Source organism: Pezoporus wallicus, unplaced genomic scaffold (genome assembly GCF_028554395.1).
Source record: "Pezoporus wallicus isolate ANWC-B61680 ecotype Strahan unplaced genomic scaffold, APGP_CSIRO_Pwel_v1 contig_11493, whole genome shotgun sequence".
Lineage (NCBI taxonomy): Eukaryota > Metazoa > Chordata > Aves > Psittaciformes > Psittacidae > Pezoporus > Pezoporus wallicus.
The window spans coordinates 1,409-29,202 of NW_026635895.1; the positions used below are offsets into that span (position 1 = coordinate 1,409).

The window sequence follows — 27,794 nt, forward strand, 5'->3', positions numbered from 1 at the left end:
GCATGCGCAACCTTTCCGAGCTACTGCGCATGCGTTATCGGTCCTGTGATAGTGCGCATGCGTACCACCTCGGAAGTACTGCGCATGCGTATTTCCTCGGAGAGAGTACGCATGCGCAGATCATTTAAAAAAAAAAAAAAAAAAGGACTGCGCATGCGCGACTTGGCTGACCTACGACGCATGCGCTTAACCTGATGAGCTACTGCGCATGCGTACTTCCCTGGAGATGTTGCGCATGCGTACATGTTTCAGAGTTTCTGCGCATGCGCCACGTTTCTGACCAACTGCGCATGCGTTATCTGTCCTGAGTTACTGCGCATGCGTACTTCCCGAGAGCTAGTGCGCATGCGTACACGTCTCTGAGCTTCTGCGCATGCGCAACCTTTCCGAGCTACTGCGCATGCGTTTTAGGTGCAGAGATAGTGCGCATGCGTAGCACCCCGGAAGTACTGCGCATGCGTAAATCCTCAGAGAAAGTACGCATGCGCATACCATTAAAATATTTACTGCGCATGCGCGACTTTTGCGACCTACGACGCATGCGCTTAACCTCCTGAAGTACTGCGCATGCGTACTTTTCAGGTGCTAGTGCGCATGCGTACATGCCTCTGAGGTTCTGTGCATGCGCACGGTTTCCGAGCTACTGGGCATGCGTACTTACTCAGAGAGAGTACGCATGCGCTAAATATTAGAAATCTACTGCGCATGCGCGACTTGTCTGACGTACTACGCTTGCCCTCCACTTCTGCGCATGCGGTATTCGTCCTGAAAAAGTGCGCATGCGTGCAGTCGCTGACCTACTGCGCATGCGTATTGCTTCCGAACTACTGCGCATGCGCCATAGTTCCAGACCTACTGCGCATGCGTTACGTTTCCTGAGCTAGTGCTCATGCGTACCGATCCAGGAGCTACTGCGCATGTGTAGTTACTCAGAGAGATTACGCATGCGCTTAAAAAAAAAAAAAAAAAAATTACAAATCTAGTCCGCATGCGCAATTTGGGTGGCCTACGACGCATGCGCTAAAACTTTCGAGCTACTGCGCATGCGTGTTTTTCCAGGAGCTAGTGCGCATGCGTACATGCCGTTGAATTTCTGCGCATGCGCATTGTTTCGGAGCTACTGCGCATGCGTTGTCTGTCTTGAGATAGTGCGCATGCGTACCTTGCCGGAAGTACTGCGCATGCGTCGGTCCTCAGAGAGACTACGCATGCGCAAGATATTATCAGATCCTACTGCGCATGCGTGAAGTTCCTGACCTACTACGCATGCGTATTGGTTCTGAACTGCTGCGCATGCGCTAACCATCCGTAGCTACGGCGCATGCGTCTTTCCCAGGAGTTAGTGCGCATGCGTACTTGCCCTTGGGTTTCTGCGCATGCGCAGTGTTACGGATCTTCTGCGCATGCGTTATCGGTCCTGAGCTAGTGCGCATGCCTACAGCGCCGGAAGCACTGCGCATGCGTACGTCCTCAGAGAGACTACGCATGCGCACAAATTATGCAAACCTACTGCGCATGCGTGAAGTTGCTGACTTACTACGCATGCGTATTGCTACTGAACTACTGCGCATGCGCGTTATCCTTAATATACTGCGCTTGCGCTAAAATTCCTTAGGTACTGCGCATGCGTACCGAGCCATGGCTACTGCGCATGCGTAGTTTTTCAGAGAAAGTACGTACGCGCTAAAAAAAAAAAAAATTACAAATCTAGTCCGCATGCGCCATTTGTCTGACCTACTACGCATGTGCTAAACCTCCTGAGCTACTGCGCATGCGTACTTCCCAGGAGCTGGTGCGTATCTGTGCTTGTGTGCTGCGCATGCGCTAATGCGCGGTCGTTAAGGCGTGCGTGTGCGCCGCTCCGGTGCCGGTCGGTGCGGAGGGGATGGCGGGCAGCGGGAAGTCCTTCCTGTCCGAGGCGGGCTATGGTGAGCAGGAGCTGGACGCTAACTCCGCCCTCATGGAACTGGACAAAGGTGAGGCCGCGCGGGGCTGGGGTCGCCTGCCTCGTAGGGTTTGCCGTGAGCGTCGTCGGCTTGCGGTCTCTGAGGGGCGGTGTCGTCCCGGGCTGCGGTCCCCAGGTGCCGGGAGGTGGGTTTTGTACCGTGAGCGGGGGGTGGAGAGGGGCCTGGCTGGGAAGGAGTGTCGGCGTGTCGGATCTGCAGTGATCGCTGATGTCTCGCTTAGGTCTGAGGTCTGGGAAGCTCGGGGAGCAGTGCGAAGCCGTCGTTCGTTTTCCCCGGCTCTTCCAGAAATACCCTTTCCCCATTCTCATTAATTCAGCTTTCCTGAAGTTGGCTGATGTGTTCAGGGTCGGGTGAGTAGCATCGGGCCGTCTTTTATCTATAGCAGTGTATTGGGTCTTGCGGCGCTGCTGCACGGGAGCTTGGGCAGCTGTGGGGTTTTTTTCTACGTGCGTGATAATACTGCTGCACTGAGGACGAGTTGTGCTCGGTTGAAGCTTGCTTTCTCTGCCCTTAGTTGGGCTTAAGTGTCTCTGAGTTATCAGTGACCCGGTTCTTTTCCATCTGTCCTGACAGGAGGATTCACTTGCTGGTTGGTGTTAATTCTACTCCAAAGACATGTTCCAGTTTCTTATTAATAAATAGGGGAATGATGCTATGTGCGGGTTCCGTCTCCAAGGAATGTTAATAACGAAGGCCAAAGCGTAGCTTTGGCAAGTGCCTGATGTGTAAATAGTGCATGTGGTGGAATTGGGGCTATTTTGTCATCGCTTACAAGGTTATCTGTTGCCGTTAGCTCAAGGAAGGAGAGGAAATTCACTCACACCTGGCAATGGCAATTAAACTTTTCCGGACGTGCTTTCCTATCACGTTTTTATCTCTTAAGTGTGCGCAAAACAGGCGTCCAGTGTCTGAATGGGGCTACAAGGACAATGGAGAGGGACTGTAGCAACAGGACAAGGGGTGATGGGTTCAAACTGAAAGAGGGCGAGTTTTCAGGTTAGATCTAAGGCAGAAGCTCTTCCCTGTGAGGGTGCTGAGGCGCTGGCACAGGGTGCCCAGGGAAGCTGTGGCTGCCCCATCCCTGGCAGTGCTCAAGGCCAGGTTGGACACAGGGGCTTGGAGCAAGCTGCTCTAGTGGGAGGTGCGCCTGCCCGAGGCGAGGGGTTGGAACTGGATGAGGTTGAAGGTCCTTTCCAGCCCATCCCATTCTATGATTCTACGATTTGCATGCGCTCTCCTCCCTCGTGTCAGTGAGTTAATTTCCCTGAAACTGGGCCTGATTTTGACACTGCCTGCACTAGAAGGTAAAACACCGGTGTGGCCGTAGTCTCTTTTTTATTCTATTAGTCCAATACAGTGTTTCTAAAGCGTAGACTTTTCCTTGTTTTAATTTACTCTTGGAAGGTTGTTTTGGTTTTTATGATACTTTCCTATTTAGAGTGCTTGAATATTTATTCTAAAGCAGCCTGATAAAGAAACGTGTGTGCAAACGTGCGTGTCTCCTAACAGAAACAACTTCCTGAGGCTCTGCGTGCTCAAAGTTACGCAGCAGAGTGAGAAGCACTTGGAGAAGATCCTAAATGTGGATGAATTCGTCAAAAGAGTTTTCTCCGTAATTCACAGCAATGATCCAGTTGCTCGGGCCATTACACTTCGGTATGTAATGACATTAGTGAACCTCATGCTCTTAGTGTGCTGGTCTGGAAGAGCAAACTACTGTCAATGAAGTTTAGGAGGCGTTTTCTACGTTGCTCGTAGAGTGAAAAGGCAAAGGCTTTGTCTTTAATGGTGGTGAATGATAAAGATCTGAGATCAGAAGAGCGAGGTTATCAACCGCTGGCAACGGCGAGAGCTTTGCGGATGGCTTCGGGCAAACCGGGATTTGCAGCCCTGAAATGTTGTGTTCTGAGGAGAAAAATGAACCTCTTTTATGCATAACCCAGAGAGTAGCTGCATGTAACATATCCTATGTTGCCCGTGGTATAGTTAGGCCAGGGCCAAAAGGAAAGTGTTTCCTTACGTGTCAAAATTGGTATGCTTCCATCTGGGTCTCATTAATGGTTCTCATAGGTGTTTACTGCTTGCTGGTCTCTGGTCGGTAACTTCGAAAGAAGTGCCATTGTATGGTTGATTGCTTTGGACTTCCTGCAATAAGATAAAGAAACCAGTAAAATTAAGCTGTCTTTTCACGTCGCTGTCCTGCTGCCTTGGTGTCTGCGTCCGACAGTGTGCAACATTAACATCTTAACTGCATCTTCCAGCTCCTGTGCGCGCGAATTCAAATGTGAAGACAGAGCCTTTCTTTCTCCCTTTGTATTCTCTTCTTCAGTCCATCTAGAACTGTTACTGATGTCGCTGTTGAAGGATGGGAGGCATTGACAGGGGTTTGTTCGATGAGCTCCCGTGTCCATTTCTTTATTGTCCATTTCAGTATTTTGAGGATTTATTTATTTATTATGCTTTCATGCTTTGGTGTCTCAGAAATTTGTAATTACAGCATATCTCCGTGTTTTATTGTCGTTCCGCTTCGGTATTCTAACGGCAGGTTACAGTTGTTGACTGGTATAGAGGTCTGGCTTTGCAGACTGTCAGAAGCCCCAGGAATCTGCTTAGTCTGAAAAGAAACTTAAATTACAAACCAGTTCATGGGATGCATCAAGTGAAAGGGTAAAATGGCAGTTGCAGCTGAAAATCCTTGTTGATTTGTTTTTGTCTTCCCTAAGTAGTGTCAGTAAGGAAGAATGTGCTGGAAGAAAGATCTGCTCAAACACAACTTGGTGCCTGTGGGATTGCAGTGCTCCATAGCTGTGTGTAAATGCTTGCTTAGAACTCTTGCAAAAAGTACCATCGGTGCAAATCCTGCGTTTGTTCTTTAGGAACTGGATTGTGCTCAACCTGCCTGAAAAGCATCCTTGGCATATCGTTAGCAAAGTATAGACTGATTTACTCCTTTTTTAGCAGTTACACAAAAGGTAATGCGCTACTCCCAGGAATAACTTTATCTCGCGTCAGCAAAAGATCTTAGAAACAAATGATGTAAATCAGATACTTGGTTGCTCACGATAACGCTCTGGAAACCTTGCTTTCTTTCTTAGCATGTGGTAAAACTTGCTGAGCGTTTGGAGATTTGTCACTTACTTAGGTTTGCAGTCTGAATTGGGAAGGGAGTTAGAAATGGTGGAAACGCTTCTCTAAATACTGGGGGGGGGGGGGGGGGGGGGGGGGTATCCCCCTATACTGCCACATTTCTGAATTTATATCCCACAATGTGCACTTCACGGGTGTCTGAAAAGAGCCATCGAGGCACTTTAGCATTAAATCTCCTGCGTTGATACCAGAGCTTGAATGTAAAAGCACCTTACAAAAACTTGTTCCGAGTGCTGTAGTGGGGTGTTTCTCACTGTGCCCCTTTCGAGGTGAAAGGCATCAAGCCGTAATTCATGTTCTGTTAAACCACTGCCATAACCCACATGGCAAAACTTGTTACCTTTTAATTCTGTTCCTGCTTTTAGCATTGTTGCTCGCTGCGACTGCCTGACAGGAGGATGGAGCTGCCCCAGGGCCGGTTTAGATGGAGCTGAGGAGCAATTCCTGCCCCAGAGGGTGCTCGGGCATTGGAACAGGCTGCCCGGGGCAGGGCTGCAGTCACCGTCCCCGCAAGTGTTCACGCACCGTGTGTGTAGATGAGGCCTCAGTGCCATGGGTCAGTGGTGGCCGTGGCAGGGCTGGGGAACGGTTGGACTGGGTGAGCTTAAAGGGCTTCTCCAGCCTGGTTGATTCTGTGGTTCTGTTTGTTTGCTTCTGTAATAGATGTGCAGGAGCACACGTTCATATCAAAACGGTGTTTTAACCAGTCCTTCTCCGTTTCTGTTTGGTTCCATCTTGCATTTCTTCACGATCACTGTTCTTCCTGATTTTGCTGTGATCTCGTTCTGTAGGATGTTGGGCAGCATGGCATCTATCATTCCAGAAAGGAAGAATGCACATCACAGTATTCGCCAAAGTTTGGATTCCCACGATAACGTAGAAGTTGAAGCTGCAATATTTGCTGCTGCCAATTTTTCTGCACAGTCAAAGTAAGATGTCATTTCCGTTTTCAGTTTTATATCGCAGAGAACGGAAGCTCCATTAGCACTGGCATTCACAAAGCTTCGGTACTGCCAACCGTGTCATTTTTAGCAAAACATTTAATTGTGTGTAATTACAAAATTGCAAGGAAATCTGAGCACAACTCTAACAGATATTTATTTTTTCTAAAATAGTAATAGAAAGCTCATAACTATGGGAATGCAAAGTGGAATAGCAGCTTTAATCAGTGATTATTTTACATAAATCATATTCTGGAACAAAACATAGTGCTGCTTGTCCCTTCGGCATGTTCTTAGAAGCTTGCATTTGACCATGCCCGTGTGCAGGGTTTCTAAAAGAGCTTAGATCCTGGCAAGCACTCTTTTGTGAAAGCTTTTATTGTTAAAGCAGAGTGTTTGGTAGGTCAATTGAGTTTTATTTTGAATGATTGCCCTGTTGTATTTATCTCGCCTGATACTTTTCCTTTTCTCTACAGGGATTTTGCTGCTGGCATATGTAATAAAATCAGTGAGATGATACAAGGTACATGTGTTATATTGAGTGATAAAAGGGAAAACCTGATTTCCCTGAGAATTCCTTATTATCCTTATGTAAATATTAGATGCTGTTGCCCTTATCCTCAAATGATTCGTGGTTTTAAATTAAATTAGCTAACCGTTAATCTAACGCCTGGCTCTTACATCCTCTTAAAATCTAAGTTCTCAAAACACCTGTTTAGTAAAGAGGAAAAGCTCATCTATAGCGTGATGAATAAACTTGCATAGGCCTATCACAGGTTGCTTCAGGTGAGTTAATCGTAGAATCATTGAATGGTTTGGATTGGAAAGGACCTTCAACCTCATCCAGTTCCAACCCCTTGCCTCGGGCAGGCGCACCTCCCACTCGAGCAGCTTGCTCCAAGCCCCTGTGTCCAACCTGGCCTTGAGCACTGCCAGGGATGGGGCAGCCACAGCTTCCCTGGGCACCCTGTGCCAGCGCCTCAGCACCCTCACAGGGAAGAGCTTCTGCCTTAGATCCGACCTGAACTTGCCCTGTTCAAGTTTAAACCCATCACCCCTTGACCTGTTGCTGCAGTCCCTGATAAATCCTGGTAGCCCCCTTCAGACCCTGGAAGCTGCTCTGAGGTCTCCACGCAGCTTCTCTTCTCCAGGCTGAAGAGCCCCAGTTTTCTCAGCCTGTCTGCATATGAGAGGTGCTGCAGCCCCTGCTCATCCTCGTGGCCTCCTTTGGACTTGCTCCACCAGCTCCAAGTCCTCTTTACGTTGAGGACACCAGAAGTGTCTGTTACCTGCAGTGAAGCAAGGAACAACCTTCTCCAAGAACCGTGGAAGTGCTTGGTACTGCTGTCCTTACGCTGGTAGATCGGTTGGTTATTTGGAGCTGACACAGGTGTCTGTACAATCTGCAGTCAGCAGTGGTAGCAATGCAGGCATACTTGGGCCTCGCTAGTGCCAAAAGCTAGTACAAAGGACTAACACTGCTTATGTTTCTCTTCCCTGTTGCAGGTTTGGCCACACCTGTGGACTTGAAATTGAAGTTGATCCCTATTCTACAGCACATGCATCATGATGCTAGCCTGGCCTCCAGCTCCCGGCAGCTGCTCCAGCAGCTGGTAACGTCGTATCCCTCTACCAAGATGGTCATTGTTACTCTGCACACCTTTACTCTGCTTGCTGCTTCTTCTCTGGTTGACATTCCTAAGCAGGTAATTCTTCCTAATTACGTCTTTCAACTTAAAGTACCTTTAAAAGACCTCAGATTCTAGCTGATGCTGAGTATAAATCAATGGATATGCTGGGATGGTTGCTTCTATGTGCTAGAGAGAAAGAGCACCCCGAAAACTGCTGCTGCTTTCATATTTTTTGCCCTCTCTGCTCCTATTTCCAGATAACCCCGTCAAACCCGGGAACCCTTCTTTACAGGTCATGGCCTGTCTTTCTTTAAAACAGTTGAGATTGAAATCAGGTAGGACCTTAACATCAACCCTGACCTACTCTGAAAATACGCAACTTTGCCTGTAGAACCCAGGCTTCGCTTCTCACTACTGTGCATTCTCTCAGGTCCTGGGTGTGTGTTTTGCCTTCCTTGCATGCAAGCAAAGGAATATTTCAATAGCAGAGGGTGCGCGTTTGAAAAGGTATTTCTTGAAGAGCTCCGAGGAGGTTGATTCTGTTGCTGTAATTTAGGACTGCAAACCAAGGTTGTGGGAAAACAGCGATAGAAAAATACAATACTTTTATGTTCTGATAGTGTGCTTTGTGGACATGATTTATGTAGCAGGTCTGAACACAGGGACTCTTGAGACTAACTGTTCCTTGTAGGCATGAACGTCGTTGCTTTCTTTCCATCCTGTACAGCTATGAAAGGCTGGTGTCGCTGTTAAACCAGTAACATTGATCTGTCTGAAACTTCTTTTTTGATGTGGCTGATTTTTGTATTTCAGAGGATGCTTCGATAGTACCTAATCTAAGCCAACTGAAACAACATTAGAACACTCTATAGGCTTTTCTGGGTGGTTATTTTTTTAATGAGTAAAGAGCGGTGATTTATTACCTTTATGAGGTAGGATTGGTGATTTAGGCTGTATTTCTGTAACAGAACAGCCAATGCTGCTTAAAAGTGATATAGCCAGGGTGGGGATGGAAGGCAAAACCATGGCCAGCACATTCATACTTTTTCACGTGCTGGCTAGTCCATCTTTCCATCTCTGTGAAGTTTCAGAAAAAGACCACCGCAAGTGTCATTTAATTTGAGATCAAGGCTTCAGAAGGGGTAGGTAGGGGTTGGGTGTGTTTGGGTTTCAGGGTTTTTTTTTTTGGCAACTACATAGAAGATGTCTGTGTTGCTGTCTGTTAACTGCAGCCACCCAAATTAGCTTCAAATGCCCAGAGTAGTTGCTAGTAGCATATTCACAACAGCGTAAGTTTGGTTTCTTTTTTTTTTTTACTGAGCTTCTTGGAGATATCTTATGGTAGTTCTCAGAATGCCAGAACAGCTTTCAAGGCTTCTCAGGTATGCAGGGTGAGAGAAGATAGAGAAGGATGTTTGAACAAGCAAAGCAGCGTGGTAGAAATCAGCTGTCAGACTATTTTAGCTTGCCATGGCATTACAGCCTAAGCAGCGGCTTTTCCACGTGGTGGAAATCAGACAGATATGGCAAGTTACTTTTGGCTGAGTATGCTCAAAATTCCTTCACAAGTAAGTACCTTTAAAAAGCCTTTCCTTCTAGTAGCATCTCTCTTAAACAGTGAATTTACCTTGTCGCAGATCCAGCTTTTGTTGCAGTACTTGAAGAATGACCCCAGGAAGGCTGTGAAGAGGCTTGCAATCCAAGATCTAAAGTTGTTGGCCAACAAGACACCCCATACGTGGAGCAGAGAAAATATTCAGGTTGGTACATTCTTTTAAGCTATAGTTTGTTACGGAAACTTGCAATTAGTTGCAGGATTCTTTCCAGGAGAACAATTTTGGAGGTAAACAAACTGTTACAAGGCAAAATAATGATGTATGTCTCTTAAGACTGGAGAACTGTCTTAACGTCTTCAGCAATATTTGATCAATGAGAACTGATAACGTTTTTGCAACTGATTTTTAAGTAAGAAATGACTTAGAGTTGGCGCTTCCTAGCGTATGAAACCCACTGTCCTTTTCCTGCAAGCCATGTTCTAGATCTACTACTAAAACAGATGCTTCAGGACATGACTTCTGATTTTGATTTCAGTATAGTCTGTTTTGACTCTCAAAACTTTTCACAGCCAACTGCAACTAAACCTTGAGTACTGATAGCTCATGGGACTTCCCTCCCTCTGGATCTTTTCTCCTGCTACTCTTTAGGCACTGTGTGAATCTGCTCTTCACACTCCTTACGACAGCTTGAAGCTGGGCATGCTGTCTGTTCTTTCCGTGTTATCGGGGACCATTGCCATTAAACAGTACTTCAGCACTGCTCCAGGTAAGAAAACAAGATCATATGGTTATCTTTGGCATTTTGGATGCTTTGACCTGTCTGTCTACTGATAATCAGTTTCATCTGAACATTTTGTAGTGTGTTCTGAAACTGGGTTTGACCTTCAGCATACTAGGTTGGAGTCAGAATGTGTTCATCATATGTAAACTTAAAATGGGATGCTTGTACACCCATGAATAGTCGTGGTCTAAGATTTTCTTCTTGATTTTGTGGTTAATGTGCTTTATGAAAGATTTTCTTACCTTTGGGTCTTATAGGCCCTCAGTGATATGGTTTAGTGGTGGTCTTGGCGATCCTGGGGTAATGGCTGGACTTGGTTATCTTAAAGGTCTTTCCCAACCTGGTTGATTCTATGATCCTTCAACTTTTCTTCATCCAATGAAGAAATGTAATGCCTCCCAAGTGGCTGTCGTATGTTCTGCTTTGAAACCATGGATTTGCATAGTTTTTGAGTAGCATGAAGACTTAATGGTGTTGAGTGTGGGCTGGCATATTATCCTGGCTCAGTGAAGCTTTGCCACATTTGTGGGAATGACCCGCTTCAGTACCAGGTGAACCTTTCGGCCTTGTGACTGTATTTTGAAGAAATAGAGTAGACATTTAAAAGTGATTCGGGATATCTTGTTCTTAAAATGATGATCACATGGCTTTCTTTTTCTTCTCAAAATCCGGACTGCCCTAACGAGTCACTACAAGCCCAACTACATGGGCTGCAGAAACAGAGAAAAATAGTACATCCTCTTCAGTCATTCTGGCATGTCTTAATAATTGATATGTTCACCAGCTTTTTTAATGAGACGTAATAATTCTTAAGGCAATACTTCTCCGGGTCCCTGAAACGTCAGGCTTTAGACCCAAATATTCTTTCTAATCTCTAACTCGTACAGTGTTCAGGAACGGAGGGAGAGCCTCTGTGTGTGCAGAAAGAGACGCTTCCATCCTGTCCTTTAGCCATAAGAAAAGAAATAATCCTAAATCGATATAGACTTTCTGTAGAAACGTACTTGAAGAGATCTCTGATGCAATTACGAACTGGGCTGATTTATGTCCTGTTTGCCTTGTCTTTGTTTAGGAGCAGCAGCTACAACTGCGAGGTCATTTGATTTAGTAAAACTGGCACAGGAGTGCTGTTACCATAATAACCGTGGCATTGCAGCTCATGGTGTGAGAATTCTGACTAATATATCAGCCTCTTGTCAGGAAAAAGGTAAATGAAAGCAAGGACAGTGAAATGTGTCTGTTTACAGTTAGGCTTATGCACTTAACATGTGTTAACTGGTCGTGTCTGAGAACCTGTCTGTAAATCTGTCTGATCCTTCATGCTGGTTTGGGAGAATGGGGCCTGTAATCTAGCAGAGAATATTCTCTATGATTTTATGAATGGCTAGAAAGGTTCCATTTTGATTTAGGATTGCTTATCAGCCTTTGAAAACTCTTTGCACAAAGCTTGTTGCAAAAGAATAACAGGGCATTCAGAAGCCTCGGTCCAGAGGCTTACGCCTTGCAAATGCCACGGTTGGTGTGGCTGCAGGGTAAGTTACCCGAGGCATGGAATAGCAGAATTGTTTCTAATCAAAAGAAGGTGAGGCAGAGGTATTGGGAAGATACTGGTCGTGAGCGCAACACCGGTCCAAACGTTATAGCACCTGTGGTCAGAAAATGTAACTGAGAACTAACTTACTCTGTTTCTCTTTCCTTAGATCTTCTGCCTTTGGAGCAGGATGCAGTTTTTGGCTTAGAAGCTCTTCTTGTTCTTTGTAGTCAAGATGACAGTCCAGGAGCTCAGGCAACCTTAAAGGTGACATTACTATTGTCTTCCCCTAGCACAGCTGTAAGTTTTACAGTAATATTCCTCTCAGAGGAACACTATAATAAAACGTGAAGTTGAACGTGGCATGGAGGTGTCTCTGGAGGACAAAGAATACTGGAGAGAGCTTGCTCTTTGGAGATGGGGATGCAGTGTACATGATTACAACCCTTCTCTATTATTTTAATTTTCCCACTTCATAAGCTGCTCCTGGTAATTTTATCTGGTTATTTTCCTGTAAAGGCTGGCGGTGTGAGAAAGATTAGAATTTCTTGAATTTGTCTTCTCTATTTCTGCAGCCATATATGCAGATAAGTGTGTCTGGCTTTTTTAGTTTTAAGTAGACATTATGTTTATTGTACCTGTTGGTTGTGTGAGTTGCAGATCACGTTAACTTGCATGGTGAAGCTGGTCAAGTGCCGTCCTCACCTGAGCCAGTCAGTAGTTGAATCCCTGCTGACCCAGCTACACAGCGCCCAGGACGCCGCCAGGATTCTCATGTGTCACTGTTTAGCAGCTATTGCCATGCAGCTGCCTGTCCTAGCAGATGGGATGCTAGGAGACCTGATGGACCTCTATAAATTAATTGGACAATCTGCCACAGATAAAAAACAGGAACTCTTGGTAAGACTTCCTTCTGGTAAACAGGCCTTAGATTCGTAGAGTCATAGAATCAACCAGGCTGGAAAAGCCCTTTAAGCTCACCCAGTCCAACCGTTCCCAAGCACTGCCAAGGCCACCACTAACCCATGGCACCGAGGGCCTCATCTGCACACACGGCGTGTGAACGCGTGCAGGGATGGTGACTCCAGCCCTGCCCTGGGCAGCCTGTTCCAATGCCTGAGCACCTCCAATGCCTGCCTCCCCCTCTGGGGAAGGAATTGTTCCTCAGCTCCATCTAAACCTGCCCTAGGGCAGCTTGAGGCCGTTTCCTCTTGTCCCATCCCTTGCTCCCTGGGAGCAGAGCCCAGCCCCTCCTGGCTCCATCCTCCTGTCAGGCACTTGTAGGGAGCGATCACGTCCTCCCTGAACCTTCTCTTCTCCAGACTGAGCCCCCCAGGTCCCTCAGCCGTTCCCCATCACACTTGTGCTCCAGGCCCTGCACCAACTTCTGTGCAAACTACTGTGGATTGATTTTATTTAAGAAGCCAGCTAAGTCGTTTCTTACGTCTGAGTTGATGTGCCAGTCTGTAGCCACTCTCTTCACTTGTGCTTTAGCTTTTGATGGCATACATTCGGTGTTGAAACATCCCATGGCTGGAGCTGAATTATGTATTTTTAAGTGTATTCCATTACATTTTCCAGCAGGTGGCACTGCTCTAGGCAAATCGAGCTATTGAAATTAATGGGATATCTGTAAAATAATGGTTAGAGAAAAGCGAAATGGCAGTTAGCTCGCTTCATGTCTGGTAACTCTCATGCACATGACTTAATACACTCTTAAGAGAGAAAAATGCTTTTTATCGTGTCTGTTTGGAAATGAATTTGAATTTTAAGAAGGAAATTACAAGCTTCTTGTTACTTCATTCATTGCATTTGAAACATCTCGGTTAAAAGCCACAGTAAAGATTCTTTAAATGAAAGTGACTTTCATCTCCAAGAATGGAGCTACTTAAATAACTACTTAAAAGACCCGTGACTGAGAAGTTCCTCGGTTAAAATGGTTATGTAATCTTCTATGTAGTTTTTGAGTCTAAAATCAAGCAGATCATTTCTGGTAGCTTAGGAGACAGAACTGGCTTTTTCTTTCCCTTTTTAATTTAGCTCCTGCTATATAACCTTCTTCCTCACCATTCTTTATTAGGTTTCTCTCGCCACAGTGATATTTGTTTCCAGCCAGAAAGCTTTATCTTCAGAAATCAAAACTGTTATCAAGCAGCAGCTGGAGAATGCCTCCAATGGATGGACAGCCTACAGGATAGCTAGGCAGGCTTCCAGAATGGTAAGTGAAATACCTGGAGGAAAATGGTTTAGTGCGGTTGGAAGGGTGCTAGTGACTTCTTTGAACTGGAAAAAGAAAATAAGGAACGTGGTAGGACTTGGGAGGAGGAAATGAATGAGGGATTTGGAAACTTCCGTCTTAATTCCCTGGAATGCTGATTAAGATATATGGCATTTAGGGCACTCATCCCATCGGGATGGTTTTTCACTTGTTTTTTGAAATATTTGGAAAGGAAGTAAGTAATGATCTGATACTTTCTTGAGCACATGCCTAATCTGTATTGTCTAGCTGTTCTTCAGAAGGTGAGACAGGCCATCCTGATGTGTGCTTCTCTTCTTTTCAATGTGATGAAAGGAAGGAAAATATACTGTTTCCCTTTTCGCAGGTGGGGTTAGAATGATGTAGAAACCCTAGTATGAGATGCTGTCGTAAAAGTAAATTTCAGTGTCTGTTTCTCATATTGTTCAATTACCTTGTGTAAATAAGTACTGTACTTACTTAGTATAAGTATGTATACATATAGATGATACACAGGCTGCTATTTCCATAAAATAAACATTTGTGCTTTATTTATTGTTAGGATTGTCATGATCAAATGATTGGAAGAAATTTCACTGTTTCTAACGTTAAAGTAAGCGTAGTTCTGGAGATGTGACTGTTCTCTTATGTATATTTGTGTCATAGAAATGCACAGCCTTCATTAATGTCCCCTCGTAAAAACACTCTTGTCGTTGCAGGGCAATCATGACATGGCCAGAGAACTATATCAAAGCCTGCTCACTCAAGTGGCATCAGAACACTTCTACTTCTGGCTGAACAGCTTGAAGGAGTTCTCCCACGCAGAACAGTGTCTGACAGGTCTGCAGGAGGACAACTACAGCTCGGCGCTGTCTTGCATTGCTGAAGCTTTAAAATCCTATCACAAAGGAATAGCATCACTGACGGTTAGCACAGATATACTTTAGTGATGTCTTTTCTGTATGCTGTAGCATAGAATCACAGACTGGTCTGTTTTGGAAAGGAGCGTAAGATCTAGTTCCAACCCCTCTGCCATGGACAGGGACATCTCCCACTAAACCATGTTGCCCCAGGCTCTGTCCAACCTGGCCTTGAACGCCGCCGGGGATGGAGCAGCCACAGCTTCCCTGGGCACCCTCTGCCAGCGCCTCGGCACCCTCTGCCAGCGCCTCAGCACCCTCACAGGGAAAAACTTCTGCCTTAGATCTAACCTGAACTCCCCCTGTTTCAGTTTGAACCCATCATCCCTTGTCCCATCGCTACGGTCCCTGATCTGTTTGGTTTCTGTTCTTAAAACTCTGACGAGTTTTTTGACATCCGCCAGACTCTGAGAGGACTGCAGGGAAGAGGTAGTTGTAGCACGCTGCATCTGCAGAGAGAAGATCCTGTAGCTCAGCCAAGTGTGATTAGCTAGACTTCATCACCACCACCCCTTCCTGCCTTGATCAAATCCTGTGATACGATCACACAGACACATCTGTTTTTAAAGTTACAGCACTTAAAATTTGCCACTCCTTGTTTTGGCTGAATAAACGCTATTGTAATAGTCAAGCCTGGGACTTTGTCTCCATTGGCTGCTACCTTCTCAAGATAGGGAGAAGGATTTAATTGTCTTCCTCCCTCCTGCTGAGTTCATGTTGCTTTCTCTTTGACCATGGAATCCTGTGGAATCCTAACAACAAGGCAGCGCAAGTTTACTAGGAGGAGGGAGGACAATCAAATCGGCAGAATTCAGATGGTACCTGCTTTTCTGCAAATACTTTCTGTTTCTCTGGAGTGGCAAAAATAGCAGGAAGCTGTGTGATGGCTGAGAATGTCAACAAAAAAAAACCTTTAATGAATATGGACCAGCTCTTACTGTGAAGTCGCTTCTTAGCGAAAGACAGTCCAGCTTCACACAATAATTTCGTCTTTTATTTTCCATGAAGGAATCTCTATGTGCAGTTCCTTGTCTTTTGAGTTAGGCTGCTTTTTTTTCAGTTACTGGAACTGTCAAGTGCTTTGACAATCCAGATGTTATTGTTTAATAAGGTTCAGACACTACTGCTTATTAATAAATATTCCTCAAGAGGCAGGAAGGATGTAAGTTTTACACCTTTGCCTTCTGAGAGGAAGCTATATTATTCCTGAAGTATTTGTCTCAACTTGTTGGCTGAGTGAACAAGACTTGTAATTCACCATTTCAAGGTTTCTTTAATGTCTAAAAGACATTGAGGGGGAGACCTCGTGTAATTAGATGTTAATATTTAATAGAGGCAGGAAAATAACTGGCTTCAGTAGGTCATTATTTGAGTCAGTAATTTCATGAGCCTTTCCCAAGGGTTTGGGGTATTTTCTGTTAAAGGATTCCTGTCCTCCTCAACCCTGCTGACTTCATTTCCTGGTTGCACATAGTGCTTTGCTGTGTGCGGTACCTTCCCTGTGGGTTGTTGTGGTCCAGCGGAGTAAGTACAGGTTTTTGAAGGCTAGAGAAGAGGAAGTGGGGTTTATAGCTGGCTGTTGCATCGCTCTGAACAAATTCCTAACCTTGCGTGTACCAATTGTAAAAGGAGCCAGTCACTGCTTGCATCTACAGCACCCAGCATCTCAAAGGGAAGCGGAGTGTAATGTGCACATAATAGTCTCACTGCTGAAGACCTTTGCTGTCTCTTCCCTCTGAGTTTAGCTTTACTGTCCCTACTGTTTCAGTGTAGGGCATGACTCCGCACTGTTGGTACTGTAGAGCACTGTTAGTGCATATGATGAGCCCGATGTAGCTGTCCACTTTGTAGCTGTAAGACTCTCTGTCAGTAAATCTGTTGTAGATGTTCACTCAGCCCAGTTCAGCAATGATGAAATACTCATCAGAAGATTTCTCAATGCCTTCTTGATAGACATGCAACTGTCCGTCTTGCACTGCTCTGTGCAACACGTTCTGTCACATGAGTTAGTCCACTTGAGGAGGAAGTCCCATTACTTTATGGATGCTGCAGGGAGGGCCGGGTCTTGTCATGGAGCAGATTGACCACAGTCCCCATCTGTCTCTCTCTGTGTACTTGCTTGTATAGTTAGTGAATTTTGACTAGGACCTGCTCTTTCTTGCCCAAAACATGAATCTCATTTGGTAGCATTGTGCTTTTTTTCACTGCTGGCAGTCTAGTGAAGATACAGTACTTGAACAAAGCACTAAAATAACCACTGATTAAGTAGTGTTAACTCCACATACGTTGATAAGAAGTGGTGCTGTTGAAGGGCTTGGCTGAGCCAGAGAGCTCTGCCATTTTCTAGAAAGAATTGTAACTCATTGATTTTCCGTGGCTTAATAGGGGTAGCAGATAAGGTAAATTGTGTATTAATGAGACAAGCTTGTCTTTCCATTTGCAAGAGTCAAGTCCAATTTGTGCTACTAAAAATGTCTGGATTTTCTGCTCTAAGTGCTGGTACTTTACTGTCTATAAAAGCCTGTAGTCTCTGTGGAGCAATTACAGTGCAGTGAGGTCTCCTACAGAGGGTTTCCTGATACCACCCTTGCAAAATCAACTGAAAAATTTCCATTCAAAAGGGCTCTCTTCTGCTTTTTTTTTAATGCCCTTGCAGAGGAGAAAGCAAAGGAGCTGGTTGGAAGGGCTGAAGCAGCCTTGTTTGCTTGAAATCTAGCTCAGTAGTTTAAAGTGGTTGCAATTGGGTGATGTTTCTTCTCTTCAGTCAGTAGTGAGCCAGTTCGTAGATGTTTTGCGAGTTTGCTGCTTTCCTGTTGGCAAAGAAATGGATCTTCATAAGGTTTTTGGAATGGGTTATAACTTCTTGCTTTCAGCAGTAACCTTTTCTGTTGACGAATGACAAGTACAGGAGATGATGTGCATGGGTTTAACAAGCTGCCGTTCTCTGAGTAAGAGACGGTCCCAGTGCTTTGTTTTACGGAAGGCTTTTCCCCCTCCTAAAGAAAAAGGTGTACTCAAAATCCAGCAGTGTAAGAAAAATCGGTGGATTTCTGGCCTAACTAGTATGAAATATCGGGTACTGCAGTTTACCCCCGTCTTGGGAGTCCTGAGGTGTCACAGATGCTTCACACATCAGATAAAGTCTTAGGGAGGAGTTTCACAGGACTGCATCTTCTAAACAACCACAGCATGTCTGCCCTCCTGGAGTTCTGTTATTTACTGTTCTTAGTTGTCACTGAATTCTCTCTCTTGCCTGCATCAGATGCAAGGTTGAGTGCCTTTGTAATGTTCCATTTCACAAAATGCCCAAGGTTATTGCCCCTTCCTCCCACTGCAGGTAACTTCAGTTCCTTCTCTTCTGGCTGATGCAGGGAATCGCTTTGTCAGTCCTTGTGCTTCCCTTCCAATTCAGTGTGCTCTCTCTTATGGATAAGGACTGTCTGGACTAACGTCATCTGACTAATGGCTTGGCCTTGGTAAAAGAGGAGATAGGTGCCCCAGTAGCGTTGTAACAGCTTGAGTCACATTTGTTACAAGGGTGATACACTTGAAATAGGGATTAATAATCACTTCTGTGTTGTTTATATTCAGTATGATTTTACATTGAGCAAATCTCTCAAATGTGTTTTAAACCAGCAGCTTTTAGAATTGAATTCAGTTGTGGGATGAGACAGTTCAGTGCCATTGATTGCAATGTTATTTTATCATGGTTGCTTTTGACCTAGATTGCCAACATTCCTATTGCTGTGTTTCAGGCTGCCAGTACGCCACTTAATCCGCTGAGCTTTCAGTGTGGATTTGTGAAACTCAGGATTGACCTTCTGCAAGCTTTTTCTCAACTTATTTGTACCTGCAACAGCCTCAAAACAAGTCCACCACCAGCTATTGCCACGACGATTGCTATGACATCAGGAAATGACCTCCAGAGGTGTGGACGCATCTCTAACCAGGCACGTGTTCTTGTTCCGCTCTTGTGTTTGCCATGAATTTTGCTTCTCAGCAGACATAGCTGATGAAAGGAATGAAAAGTGGTAGTGGATAGTTTTGCTAAATAGCGAGCCTTGGTTTTCACCTACAGTTATACAAATGTCTGCCTGTAACAGGCACTATCATGAAGTTACGTACATGTGTTTTCTGATACATTCATGCGCTCAGCTTCCAAGATACGCACGTAGTAAGCCCCTTGGCAAGCTCAAACTTGCAGGAAGACCTTTCACACCTTGTTTTGAAACAGCTCAGATACTGTGATTACACTAACAAAGCATATATAATTTAGGATCCTATTGCAACCTCTTTTTGGTGAGCGTTGGCAACAGGCTTGCTACCGTACAGAGCACCAAGGCAGTCTGCTTCTGTAATGCATGTAGTCTGCAAGAAGGCATCAGTGGGTAGCCTTTGAAGGAGCAGTTTGATTTACCTTAGGGGATGGTGGAGGTTGTTGCTGGGGTTTAGAGGTTGTTCGGTTTGTTTTGCTTTATTTTTTGCCCAGGGAGGGTACATTGGTGCTGTGTTACAGGAAGAAATACCAGTTTAATGCGTGGATAACAGCCTGGTGACTTTTATCTGTGTGAAGAAGCAAGAACTTGGTTTATCTTGCTAGAGTATACTGGATTGGGGTGGGGGGGTGTTGGTTTGTTTTGCTTTGATTTGGGGTTTTTTTTGACTACCAGCATTGCCTCTGTAGATGAAGCACTCAATGGAGGAATTCCGGAACCTGGCTACCCGCTATGGAGAGCTGTATCAGGCATCTTTTGATGCCGACTCAGCAACTCTAAGGAATGTAGAACTGTATCCTTTTAAAAACCTTAGGATTTCGTAGACTCAACCAGGTTGGAAAAGACCTTTAAAATCATCCAGTCTACCCGTCTTCCAGCACTGCCAAGGCCATCACTAACCCATGGCACCAAGGGCCTCTTCTACATGGTTTGTGAATGCTTGCAGGGACAGTGGCCCTGGGCAGCCTGTTTCAATGCCTGAGCGCCCTCTAATATGTTGACTTCCCTTCTCATGTGGACAGAATGATACTGAACAATCCTGTTTTCTACAGAGACCGGCACAAAATCATTTTGAAACAGTAACATAAAAATTAGGTACTTGTTGCTTAAAACGTATTTGGAAATAAACATTGCCATACTATTGCTTGGGATTGCTTTATGAAGAAGTTAGGACACAAAAATTGCAACAGCATAAAATCGGGGATTTTCATGGTTCTTGGTCCGTTTACTAAAGGAGTAAAGACTGTAGGATTACTTTGCAGACGGTAGAGAAGTAAGTCCAGTAACCATACTGCATTTCTTGGTTCAGGTGCAATCTTCCTAATTCTTTTAACTCCTTAATATTAATGTCAGACAACAGCAGAGCTGCCTGTTGATTTCACATGCAATAGAAGCTCTGATTTTGGATCCAGAATCTGCAAAGTAGGTCTGATAGTTAACTCCTTTGCTGTTTATTTCTAAATCCCTGGGGGCTTTAAGCCTAGGAATTCAAAGAATGCTCAGAAGGTTTCTCAGTAGACCCTTCTAATTCCACTCTGGGCAGGCTTGAGGACCTGGTGCTGCTGTGCTGTACCTGGCAGGCTCTAGGGACTGTGTTTTGGCTTCCACATTTGTTCTGATTTTCTGTGGGGAGTACTGTGCTGGGCCTGTTTTAAATACAGGCTTACATTAAAATAAACCCCAACTTTTAATCTCTTCTTTAGCCACCTATTTCAGCTTGTGTCATTCTGTGTTGGCTCCCATACCTACTGTTTGCACTTGGAAGCACACATCGGTTTCCTTTAGAGTCCTGCAAACATACGCACCAAATTAGTTTAATCTCTTAATGTAAACCCATAACATCTGACTCGTTTTTTTAACTTTGAACTTATACCCCCTGGGAAATGAAGTTCCTATGAATCGAATCCCTCTTTAAAACTCCCAGGCTGAGATTAATTGAAGATAATGTGGATAAACATAGCTTTAAATATGTGACTTTTATAACTGGAAGTGAAAGTGAACATCAAAGCGATTGTCCTACTCTGTATGAATTAAGCATTGCTTAGAAGGTGTATTGATCAGACTTGTAAAAAGGATGAAGCTGGGGACTTCAGAACATTAGGTGTATAGGAGATGGAATTGTATTCAAGGCATGAGATTACAAACTTCCAGATTTAGTCTTAACTCTGGCATTCTTGCTTTTCCTTGAGCTGTGAGACTTCTAAAAGCACTGGAAACACCACAAGCTTGAATAAAAGGTAGGGGTATTAAGTGTGCTGAGCCTCTTAGACCCCTAAATGCTTCAAGTGAGAAAGGATGGGGACAGAAGATGGGGTAAGATGTAGTTAGAGGTTTAAATGTAATGGGCAAGTCTTATAGTGGAAAAAAAATACAGAAACAGAGTAAACAGTTTGAACAGTTATTTCTTGATGAATTTTGAGTTGTAATAGGGGATGGTCTTGTTGGGTCTGTTTGGGAATAAGCCTCCCACGTTGCAAAGAGGAAAGTATGTCAGACACAGTGAAAAGTTTTGGGTTTTTTAAGTTTCCAGGAATACAGCTCGAATGGAACAGCACATGTTGAGAGTGAATATGAAAGAAGAATGATGTCTGTATTTAATCATGTACTGGAAGAAGTGGAATCCCTCAACAGGAAGTATGCTCCTGTGTCTTACTTGGCAAGTAGTGGTTTTAAATGTATATTCTGTAGACAAACCTTCCAAAACCTCAGCAGCTCCGTGTGTCTTTAGCAGTCAAGAAACTGAAGGACACGCTTAAGGTAAGTTTTCACTGGCATAAACAGTCTGTAGCGTCCAGCACTAGCCTAGCTTCAGTCTCTTGAGCTGCTGGCAGTTCATACTGTGTTTTGTGAGTGTAGCGTTTCTCTTATCAATGCAGGTCATCAGAGAACACAAAGTAAACTGCTCTGAATGCAAACCAGTGAGCCGATAACGTACTTCCTTACAGGGCTAGTATGGTTTCATCTCTTAGTGAACATCATAAAGCTGTAGTGCACGTTGATGGGAACAAGGTAGTTCATTTGTCATGGCTGGCATCTGTTTGCCTAGTTTCTAGTCTTTACCAATCCCAAACACAACGAGGAGTGAGTTGTGTGAACCATAGAAAAGGTAAACCCTGTAAACTAAGTTGTCACTAGCTCCAGGCAGCTTGGTGACTTCAGTAGCACTACCTTGGCTCACATGAGCCAGAAGTACAGTATAGTGTAGTGAGGGAAGAAAGAGGAGACAGGAGGCTTAAAACTTAATTGTTGCACCACGTTAAGTTTGTGGTGCTTGCAGGGACTTGTTTGCTTGGAGGGGAATTGTTGTATATTTGAGGTGTTGGGTGTGAGTGTTTCAAACGGATCCTACTCTGCTGACCCTAACACTATGACCGAAATGACTTGGATTGTCCTTTTCTTGGCCTCCTTGTTCTTTCCAGAGCAGAATACCTTCTTCATAAAGGGCAGAACATAAAAAGAGAGGCTGAATGTAGTCATAAAATCATAGCATGGTTAGGGTTGGAAAGCACCTTAAGATCATCTAGTTCCAAAAAGGCTGTTGTCCTATGGCTGTATCAATATATTTCTGGACTTCCAGTGGAAATTACTGCAGTTTCAGTCCCTCAAGCGTGTTTCTTTCCCCTATGCTATGAATGATGTATTTTTCTCAATGGTTTGGCTCTGTTTCTTGCAGCATACAGCTTGTCTGTGCAATGCTGTTATTGCATTGTTGAAGGTGCCCCTTTCATTTCAAAGGTACTTTTTTCAAAAGCTGCAGTCCACAAGTATCAAGGTAAGTACTGCTCAAATGTGGCCTGAAATCTCTCTTTGTAGAGTCTGCCTCAGGAGAAAAGCCTCCCTGAAGGCACAAAGCTTTGGCATTTTTAGTGAAGATACTTAACTGCAAAGAGCGTCTGGGGTTATCTGTTAGGAATAACATGAATCATATGTACATATGGGCATTAAGAACCACTAGACTGTGATTTAGGCAAGTAGGACTCGTTTCTTTGACTGCAAAGCCTTAAAGAGAAAATCTAACTGGAACTGGTGATGGTTTTGGGTCTGCAAAGCTAAGTAACGGTCTAGTCCTGGGAAGGCAATTTTGATACATTTGTATTGTTTTTCCTTGGAAAAGCAACGTTTACTATCTTGGGAGAAAATGGTAATGTTTCTCAGGTGGCTGAGTAAGAATGGCTCTATGTGACCTGCAGTGGTCATCATTTACTCAAGTGCTCCTTTTGGCTGGAAAAGGGAAAGCCTTAAGATTTTTATTATTAATTCTTATTGCATTTTATTTCTTTGTTCAGCTTAGTATATACTTCCCTGGGTTATTTTGTAGAAGACTTTATCCACTTCTCTTGAAGAGGTGCAGTTAATGAAACTGATAGACCACAGCTGGTACTGGTGTTAGTGCTTGTTAGGTATGATAGTAATGATCCTCAGATAGAAGTTTTGTGTTTCCATTTGCTGGCTTCCCTTCCAAACCCCTCCTTGGAATTTTTTGCCATAAGAAGGCGTTCTGTTTCATCCTGGAATTGTATTTGCTTTCCTGGAGGTATAAAATCACATTTGTAGCCTGTTTTCTTGTGTTTTAGCTTGCTCTATCCCCATCTCCGAGGAACCCAGCAGAACCCATTGCGGTACAGAACAATCAGCAGTTGGCTCTAAAGGTGGAAGGGGTGGTTCAGCATGGGTCTAAACCAGGCCTTTTCCGTAAAATCCAGTCCGTCTGCCTGAATGTCTCTTCAGTGCTGCAGAGCAAATCTGGACAAGACTATAAGGTATATAGACAGAATAGAATCAGGAGTCTTAAGCTTTCTTGCTGTTTTTTCCTGCTCTTTTGTTTGCCTGTGGTTTAGCAGAATTTCAGGTTGAAATGAATGGGTTCTTCTGTGATCACCTCTTACTCTGAGCAGTTGACATTCAAGCCCGTGCCAGACTCAGGCATAGTGTTATGAGATTTTTAGGCCTGCTGTATGCTGATGTGTTTTTAGTAGCAGCTTTTCCAAACAAAAGCGTCTTTGTGATGCTCAGAACAAGTCAGGAATCTGCTTGAAATTGGGGGAAATTCAGCCTAGGTATATACCATATTAAACTGCAAAGGGGAAAAGGCAGATTATTCTCTACCATGTAGACTCTAGAACTTCTTTATCCTCATTTTAAGGGTAGATTTTTCCATTTGTTTATGGGAAGTGGGAGGACATGCTGTCCGAATTAAATAGCCCCTGAGGAGATGCATATGAAACACGAGTCAACAGTCCTGTCAAAGACTGCATGTTCAGAAGTTACGGTTCTGCTAACGTATGTCGTTTAATGAGAAGCCTGTTTTGGTGGGTTTGGGGTGGCTGTGTTTGTTTTGTTGTTTGGTTGGGTTTTCTTGGGGGGGGGAAGGAAAAAGTTGCTTCTAAAAGAAGAACAGGACTAGGAAGTGTGTAATGTTTATCTGACTTGTTTAGTCTGTGGAAAACTGGAACCTCAGGGAGAAACAGACGTGTTAGCTACATTGCTTTTGTGAATAGGTATCAAAAGAACGCATTCATCAATGATGAAACATGTCAAGCTGATTCAGACATGCACGTGCATTGGTTAGGAAAACGGAGGACAAAGATTTTTCTCTGATCTCTCTCCATTTCAAATGGAGAGGAGAAAACTTACTTGAATAGGTTTCTACAAAATGGAATTTTAACCTTCCGTGTGTTCTCAGATTCCTATTGACAACATGACCAATGAAATGGAGCAGAGGGTGGAACCACACAACGACTACTTCAGCACTCAGTTTCTGTTAAACTTTGTGATACTTGGCACCCACAACATCACAGTAGAGTCCTCTGTGATAGATTCAAATGGTATTGTCTGGAAAACTGGGCCTAAAACAACAATTTTTGTTAAGTCTCTTGAAGATCCATATTCCCAGCAGGTTCGTCTTCAGCAGCAGCAAGGACAGCCGCCATCGCAGCAGCAACAGCAGAGAACAGCCTACTCCCGGTTTTGAGAACAGCCTACTCCCGGTTTTAATTCCCTGAAGGGACTCTGTCCTGGTCAATGGCATTACAGCTTTTCTTGGACACTTCTTTTTGGTTTTTGACAGACCTACAATTTTAACCTTCTCCTACAGAATCTCAGGTGCTGACTTGTGCTTTTTAAATGGTGTCGGATAAATCTGAACTTGATTCAGCAGAACCAACTCTATTCACATTTCCTTTCAATGTAAGAACTTTTGCCCCATCACTACTGTTGACAGATGTGCGGCAGCAAGCTCCACAAACTCTGACAGCAGAGGACACTAAGAGCCCTTTGACTGGCGCTTGCTTTGAGGCACATAGGTTCTAATGTTAGGCTCATGGGATATCAGGAAACACTTTGGCTAGTTATATGGAACTGCGTGTAATACCAAGTCTGTGTCTCTTGATGTGAAGGAATTAGCAGGAATATCCACAGGCTTGGGTTTGTTTGTTTTTTTTTTTTTCATTTTAGTAGCAGCTTCTAGTAGGATGTTTATTACTACAATTCGGGAGCACTACTCAATGCATACATCTGAAAGGAAAGAAGTTGTGGCTCACTTCTCGTATGTAGTTGTAGAGGGAGTTGCTGTCTGGGGAGTCTCACAAGAGGCAGAGTTTTACAGGTGGGAACAATAATTGTTTCTCAGATGATACAGAAGAGATTACTGTGGTGGTTTTCAATCTTGCTGCATTTTGGAAGGCTTTGGTTTTGTTGGGTGTTTCGTTTGTTCTTTGAAAATTGCAGTCGACATTTGTTGTAACTGCTTTGTTTTAAAAAGGAAGTTTATATACCAAAGCTTTGTCATGTTGTGTACTCTTTGACCAGCTCAGTCAGTCTTCACTGAAGGAGAATTTTGCCAGTACTAGAAATTGATTCGGGATAATTTGGGGAACATGCTGCTTCATACGTAGTTCTTGTGCTTCTTTTGAGACTGAACTCTGCCTCTGTCTGGACTCCCAGGCAATAGAACGTATAACGTGTCCTTCACTTGGTCCTCGTAAGTAATCACTGCTTAGCACTTTGCAGGAAAGTAGGACCCACTTGAATGGGAGGAGGAAGAGGCTCTTCCTACAGACTTCAGCTTGTAAATGGCTTAGTACCTCTCATTGGAGCATAAGTTTTCAGTTACTTAGTAAGTTCCTAAGATACTGTTACTACTTCAAGTTGATTGCACTGTAGAAGCTGACTAGAGCTTGCAGATTCAGCTTGCCTTACATGCAGAGAATAGGATAATGAACTGTTTGAAGCCTGGGTTTCTGTGGCACAGCTGGATGAAGAATTGTTTTTGCTCCATTTTCCCATAATAGTTGCTTAAGAAATCAACTTTCTTCCTCTTGGCTTGAGACTAACAAAGAATTGGAAGTGGTGACACTAGGTTTTGTAATAGCTTGGTCATGCTGTGATACTGAGCAGGAAAGGTAATTGGGATGCAAGGTGGAAAAGAAGACTCAAAATCGGTGGAAAATTCAGCAGCATCCTTCTTATATCTGATTTTTATTTTGTGCTGGGGATGGAAACTATCCCTGCCCTTCAGGCTGCCTGAGGGAAGTGGCAGTTGCTTTCCCCACCTGTGTGGTTACTTTGTTTTTTGTGTGTGTGTATGTAGAGAATCGCAGAATCACAGAACAGTTTGGGATGGAAGGGAGTTGCAAAGCTCATCAAGGCCAACCCCCTGCAATGAGCAGGGACATCTTCAACTCGATCAGGTTACTCAGAACCACATCCGGCCCGGCCTGCAATACCTCCAGGGATGGGGCATCCAGCACCTTCCTGGGCAGCCTGTGCCAGTGTTTCACCATCCTTATTGTAAAGAATTTTTTCCTCACATCCAGCCTGAATCTCCCTCTTCTAGTTTAAACCCACCACCCCTCGTCCTGTCACAACAGGCCCTGCAAAAAGTCTCTCCCCATATTTCTTAGAAACCCCTTCTAAGAACTGAAAGGCCACAATAAGGTCTCCCTGGAGCCTTCTCTTCTCCAGCTGAACAACCCTAACTCTCTCAGAGAGGTGCTCCATCCCTCTGGTCGTTTTTGTGGCCCTCCTCTGGACCCTCTTCAGCAGGTCCATACAGCTCTGTGTGCATACATATACCCATAGCTACATACAGTTTCGTGGTCCAGAAGGAGATCATTCACCTGGTGTTGTGCATGCTGTCTGTCACATTGAAGATCTGAACTATTTGTGACAGGTTGGGTTCTTTCATTAAAGTCATAGATCTGTGTCTTAACCACAAAACCCTCCTTACTCTAATAAGAAAAAGACTAAGAGGTCAAACACATCTTTTTTTTATCCTGCATAATGAATGTGTGTTTCTTGCTCTGTTATTGACCAGTATGTTGCTGGAAACCTGTGGTGGCAGCATCCCAAAAGAACTCGGCCTTTCCTCCCAAGTCATTAGCTATTTCGGAGTGAATAGCTAAACCTGGGAGAAGACTAGTAGGAAAAAAAACTTATCTAGGGAAACCCCTGACCTCACCTGAGGCTTCATTGCCTGTGAATCAGTAAGACTAACCCTGCTGCAGAAGGAAAAATGGTTCCTTCTCCAAGCAGGTTTCTTCACAGGCCTCTAGAATTCCAGGAACTTGGATCAGTTTTGGAGACAGGCAAACAATAACTGAAGTCTGCAAGCGTGGGTGCTAGGTATGGGGGTTGCAGGGCGAGGGTAGATGCCTTCTGGAAGAGGGTGAGTAGCATTTATTGGAGATGAGTTTGTACAGGAAGGTGGCTTGCACTTGGATTCCTAATGCGCTGAAGGGTTCCTCATGCTGGCTCGTTTGTAGGTTTGTACATGTGGGTGTTGGTCAGGCAGGACCCTGGACCTGTTACTGTATTGTCCTTCTACGTAAGCAGTGGTTTATGTGAAGTTTGTAGTGAGGTTGTTCCTTGGGTGCTTGTTTTCAAACATTGTGTGTCTTTATTCCTAATACACTTTGAAATACACTTTGCAAACCAAGGTTTTCATAGAAATCAATGACTCAGAACACCCAAAGAGAAGTGAAGAAGGGTGTTACAGTTACAGCAATGCACAGAAAGCCATCAGCAGGGAATGTGATCCTTGACTATTAATAGAAGCAGGGAGGCTGTCTTGCTTGAATCCTGCGTTCTCT

General features: G+C 44.3%; 1 protein-coding gene across 1 annotated transcript; it reads left to right on the forward strand.

The window, feature by feature from the left end:
- Nucleotides 1-1,885: 1,885 nt before the first annotated feature.
- On the forward strand, nucleotides 1,886-24,676 carry INTS7 (integrator complex subunit 7). The gene is made up of 20 exons (XM_057398462.1): nucleotides 1,886-1,976; nucleotides 2,188-2,317; nucleotides 3,477-3,623; nucleotides 5,906-6,043; nucleotides 6,532-6,578; nucleotides 7,562-7,761; nucleotides 9,324-9,446; nucleotides 9,891-10,008; nucleotides 11,096-11,230; nucleotides 11,724-11,821; nucleotides 12,215-12,454; nucleotides 13,635-13,772; nucleotides 14,510-14,716; nucleotides 18,466-18,660; nucleotides 19,395-19,498; nucleotides 20,059-20,127; nucleotides 21,229-21,361; nucleotides 22,379-22,477; nucleotides 23,280-23,465; nucleotides 24,389-24,676. The coding sequence occupies exons 1-20, from the start codon at nucleotides 1,886-1,888 to the stop codon at nucleotides 24,674-24,676; spliced, it is 2,886 nt and encodes a 961-aa protein (XP_057254445.1).
- The last annotated feature ends 3,118 nt before the right edge of the window (nucleotides 24,677-27,794 follow it).

Bases quoted from the DNA above. Each gene is read 5' to 3' on its own strand.
- INTS7 (XM_057398462.1), top strand. From the start codon at position 1,886: ATGGCGGGCAGCGGGAAGTCCTTCCTGTCCGAGGCGGGCTATGGTGAG. The intron at 10,009-11,095 runs GTAAGAAAACAA...GTCTTTGTTTAG, and splicing joins GTACTTCAGCACTGCTCCAG to GAGCAGCAGCTACAACTGCG. The intron at 23,466-24,388 runs GTATATAGACAG...GTGTGTTCTCAG, and splicing joins AATCTGGACAAGACTATAAG to ATTCCTATTGACAACATGAC.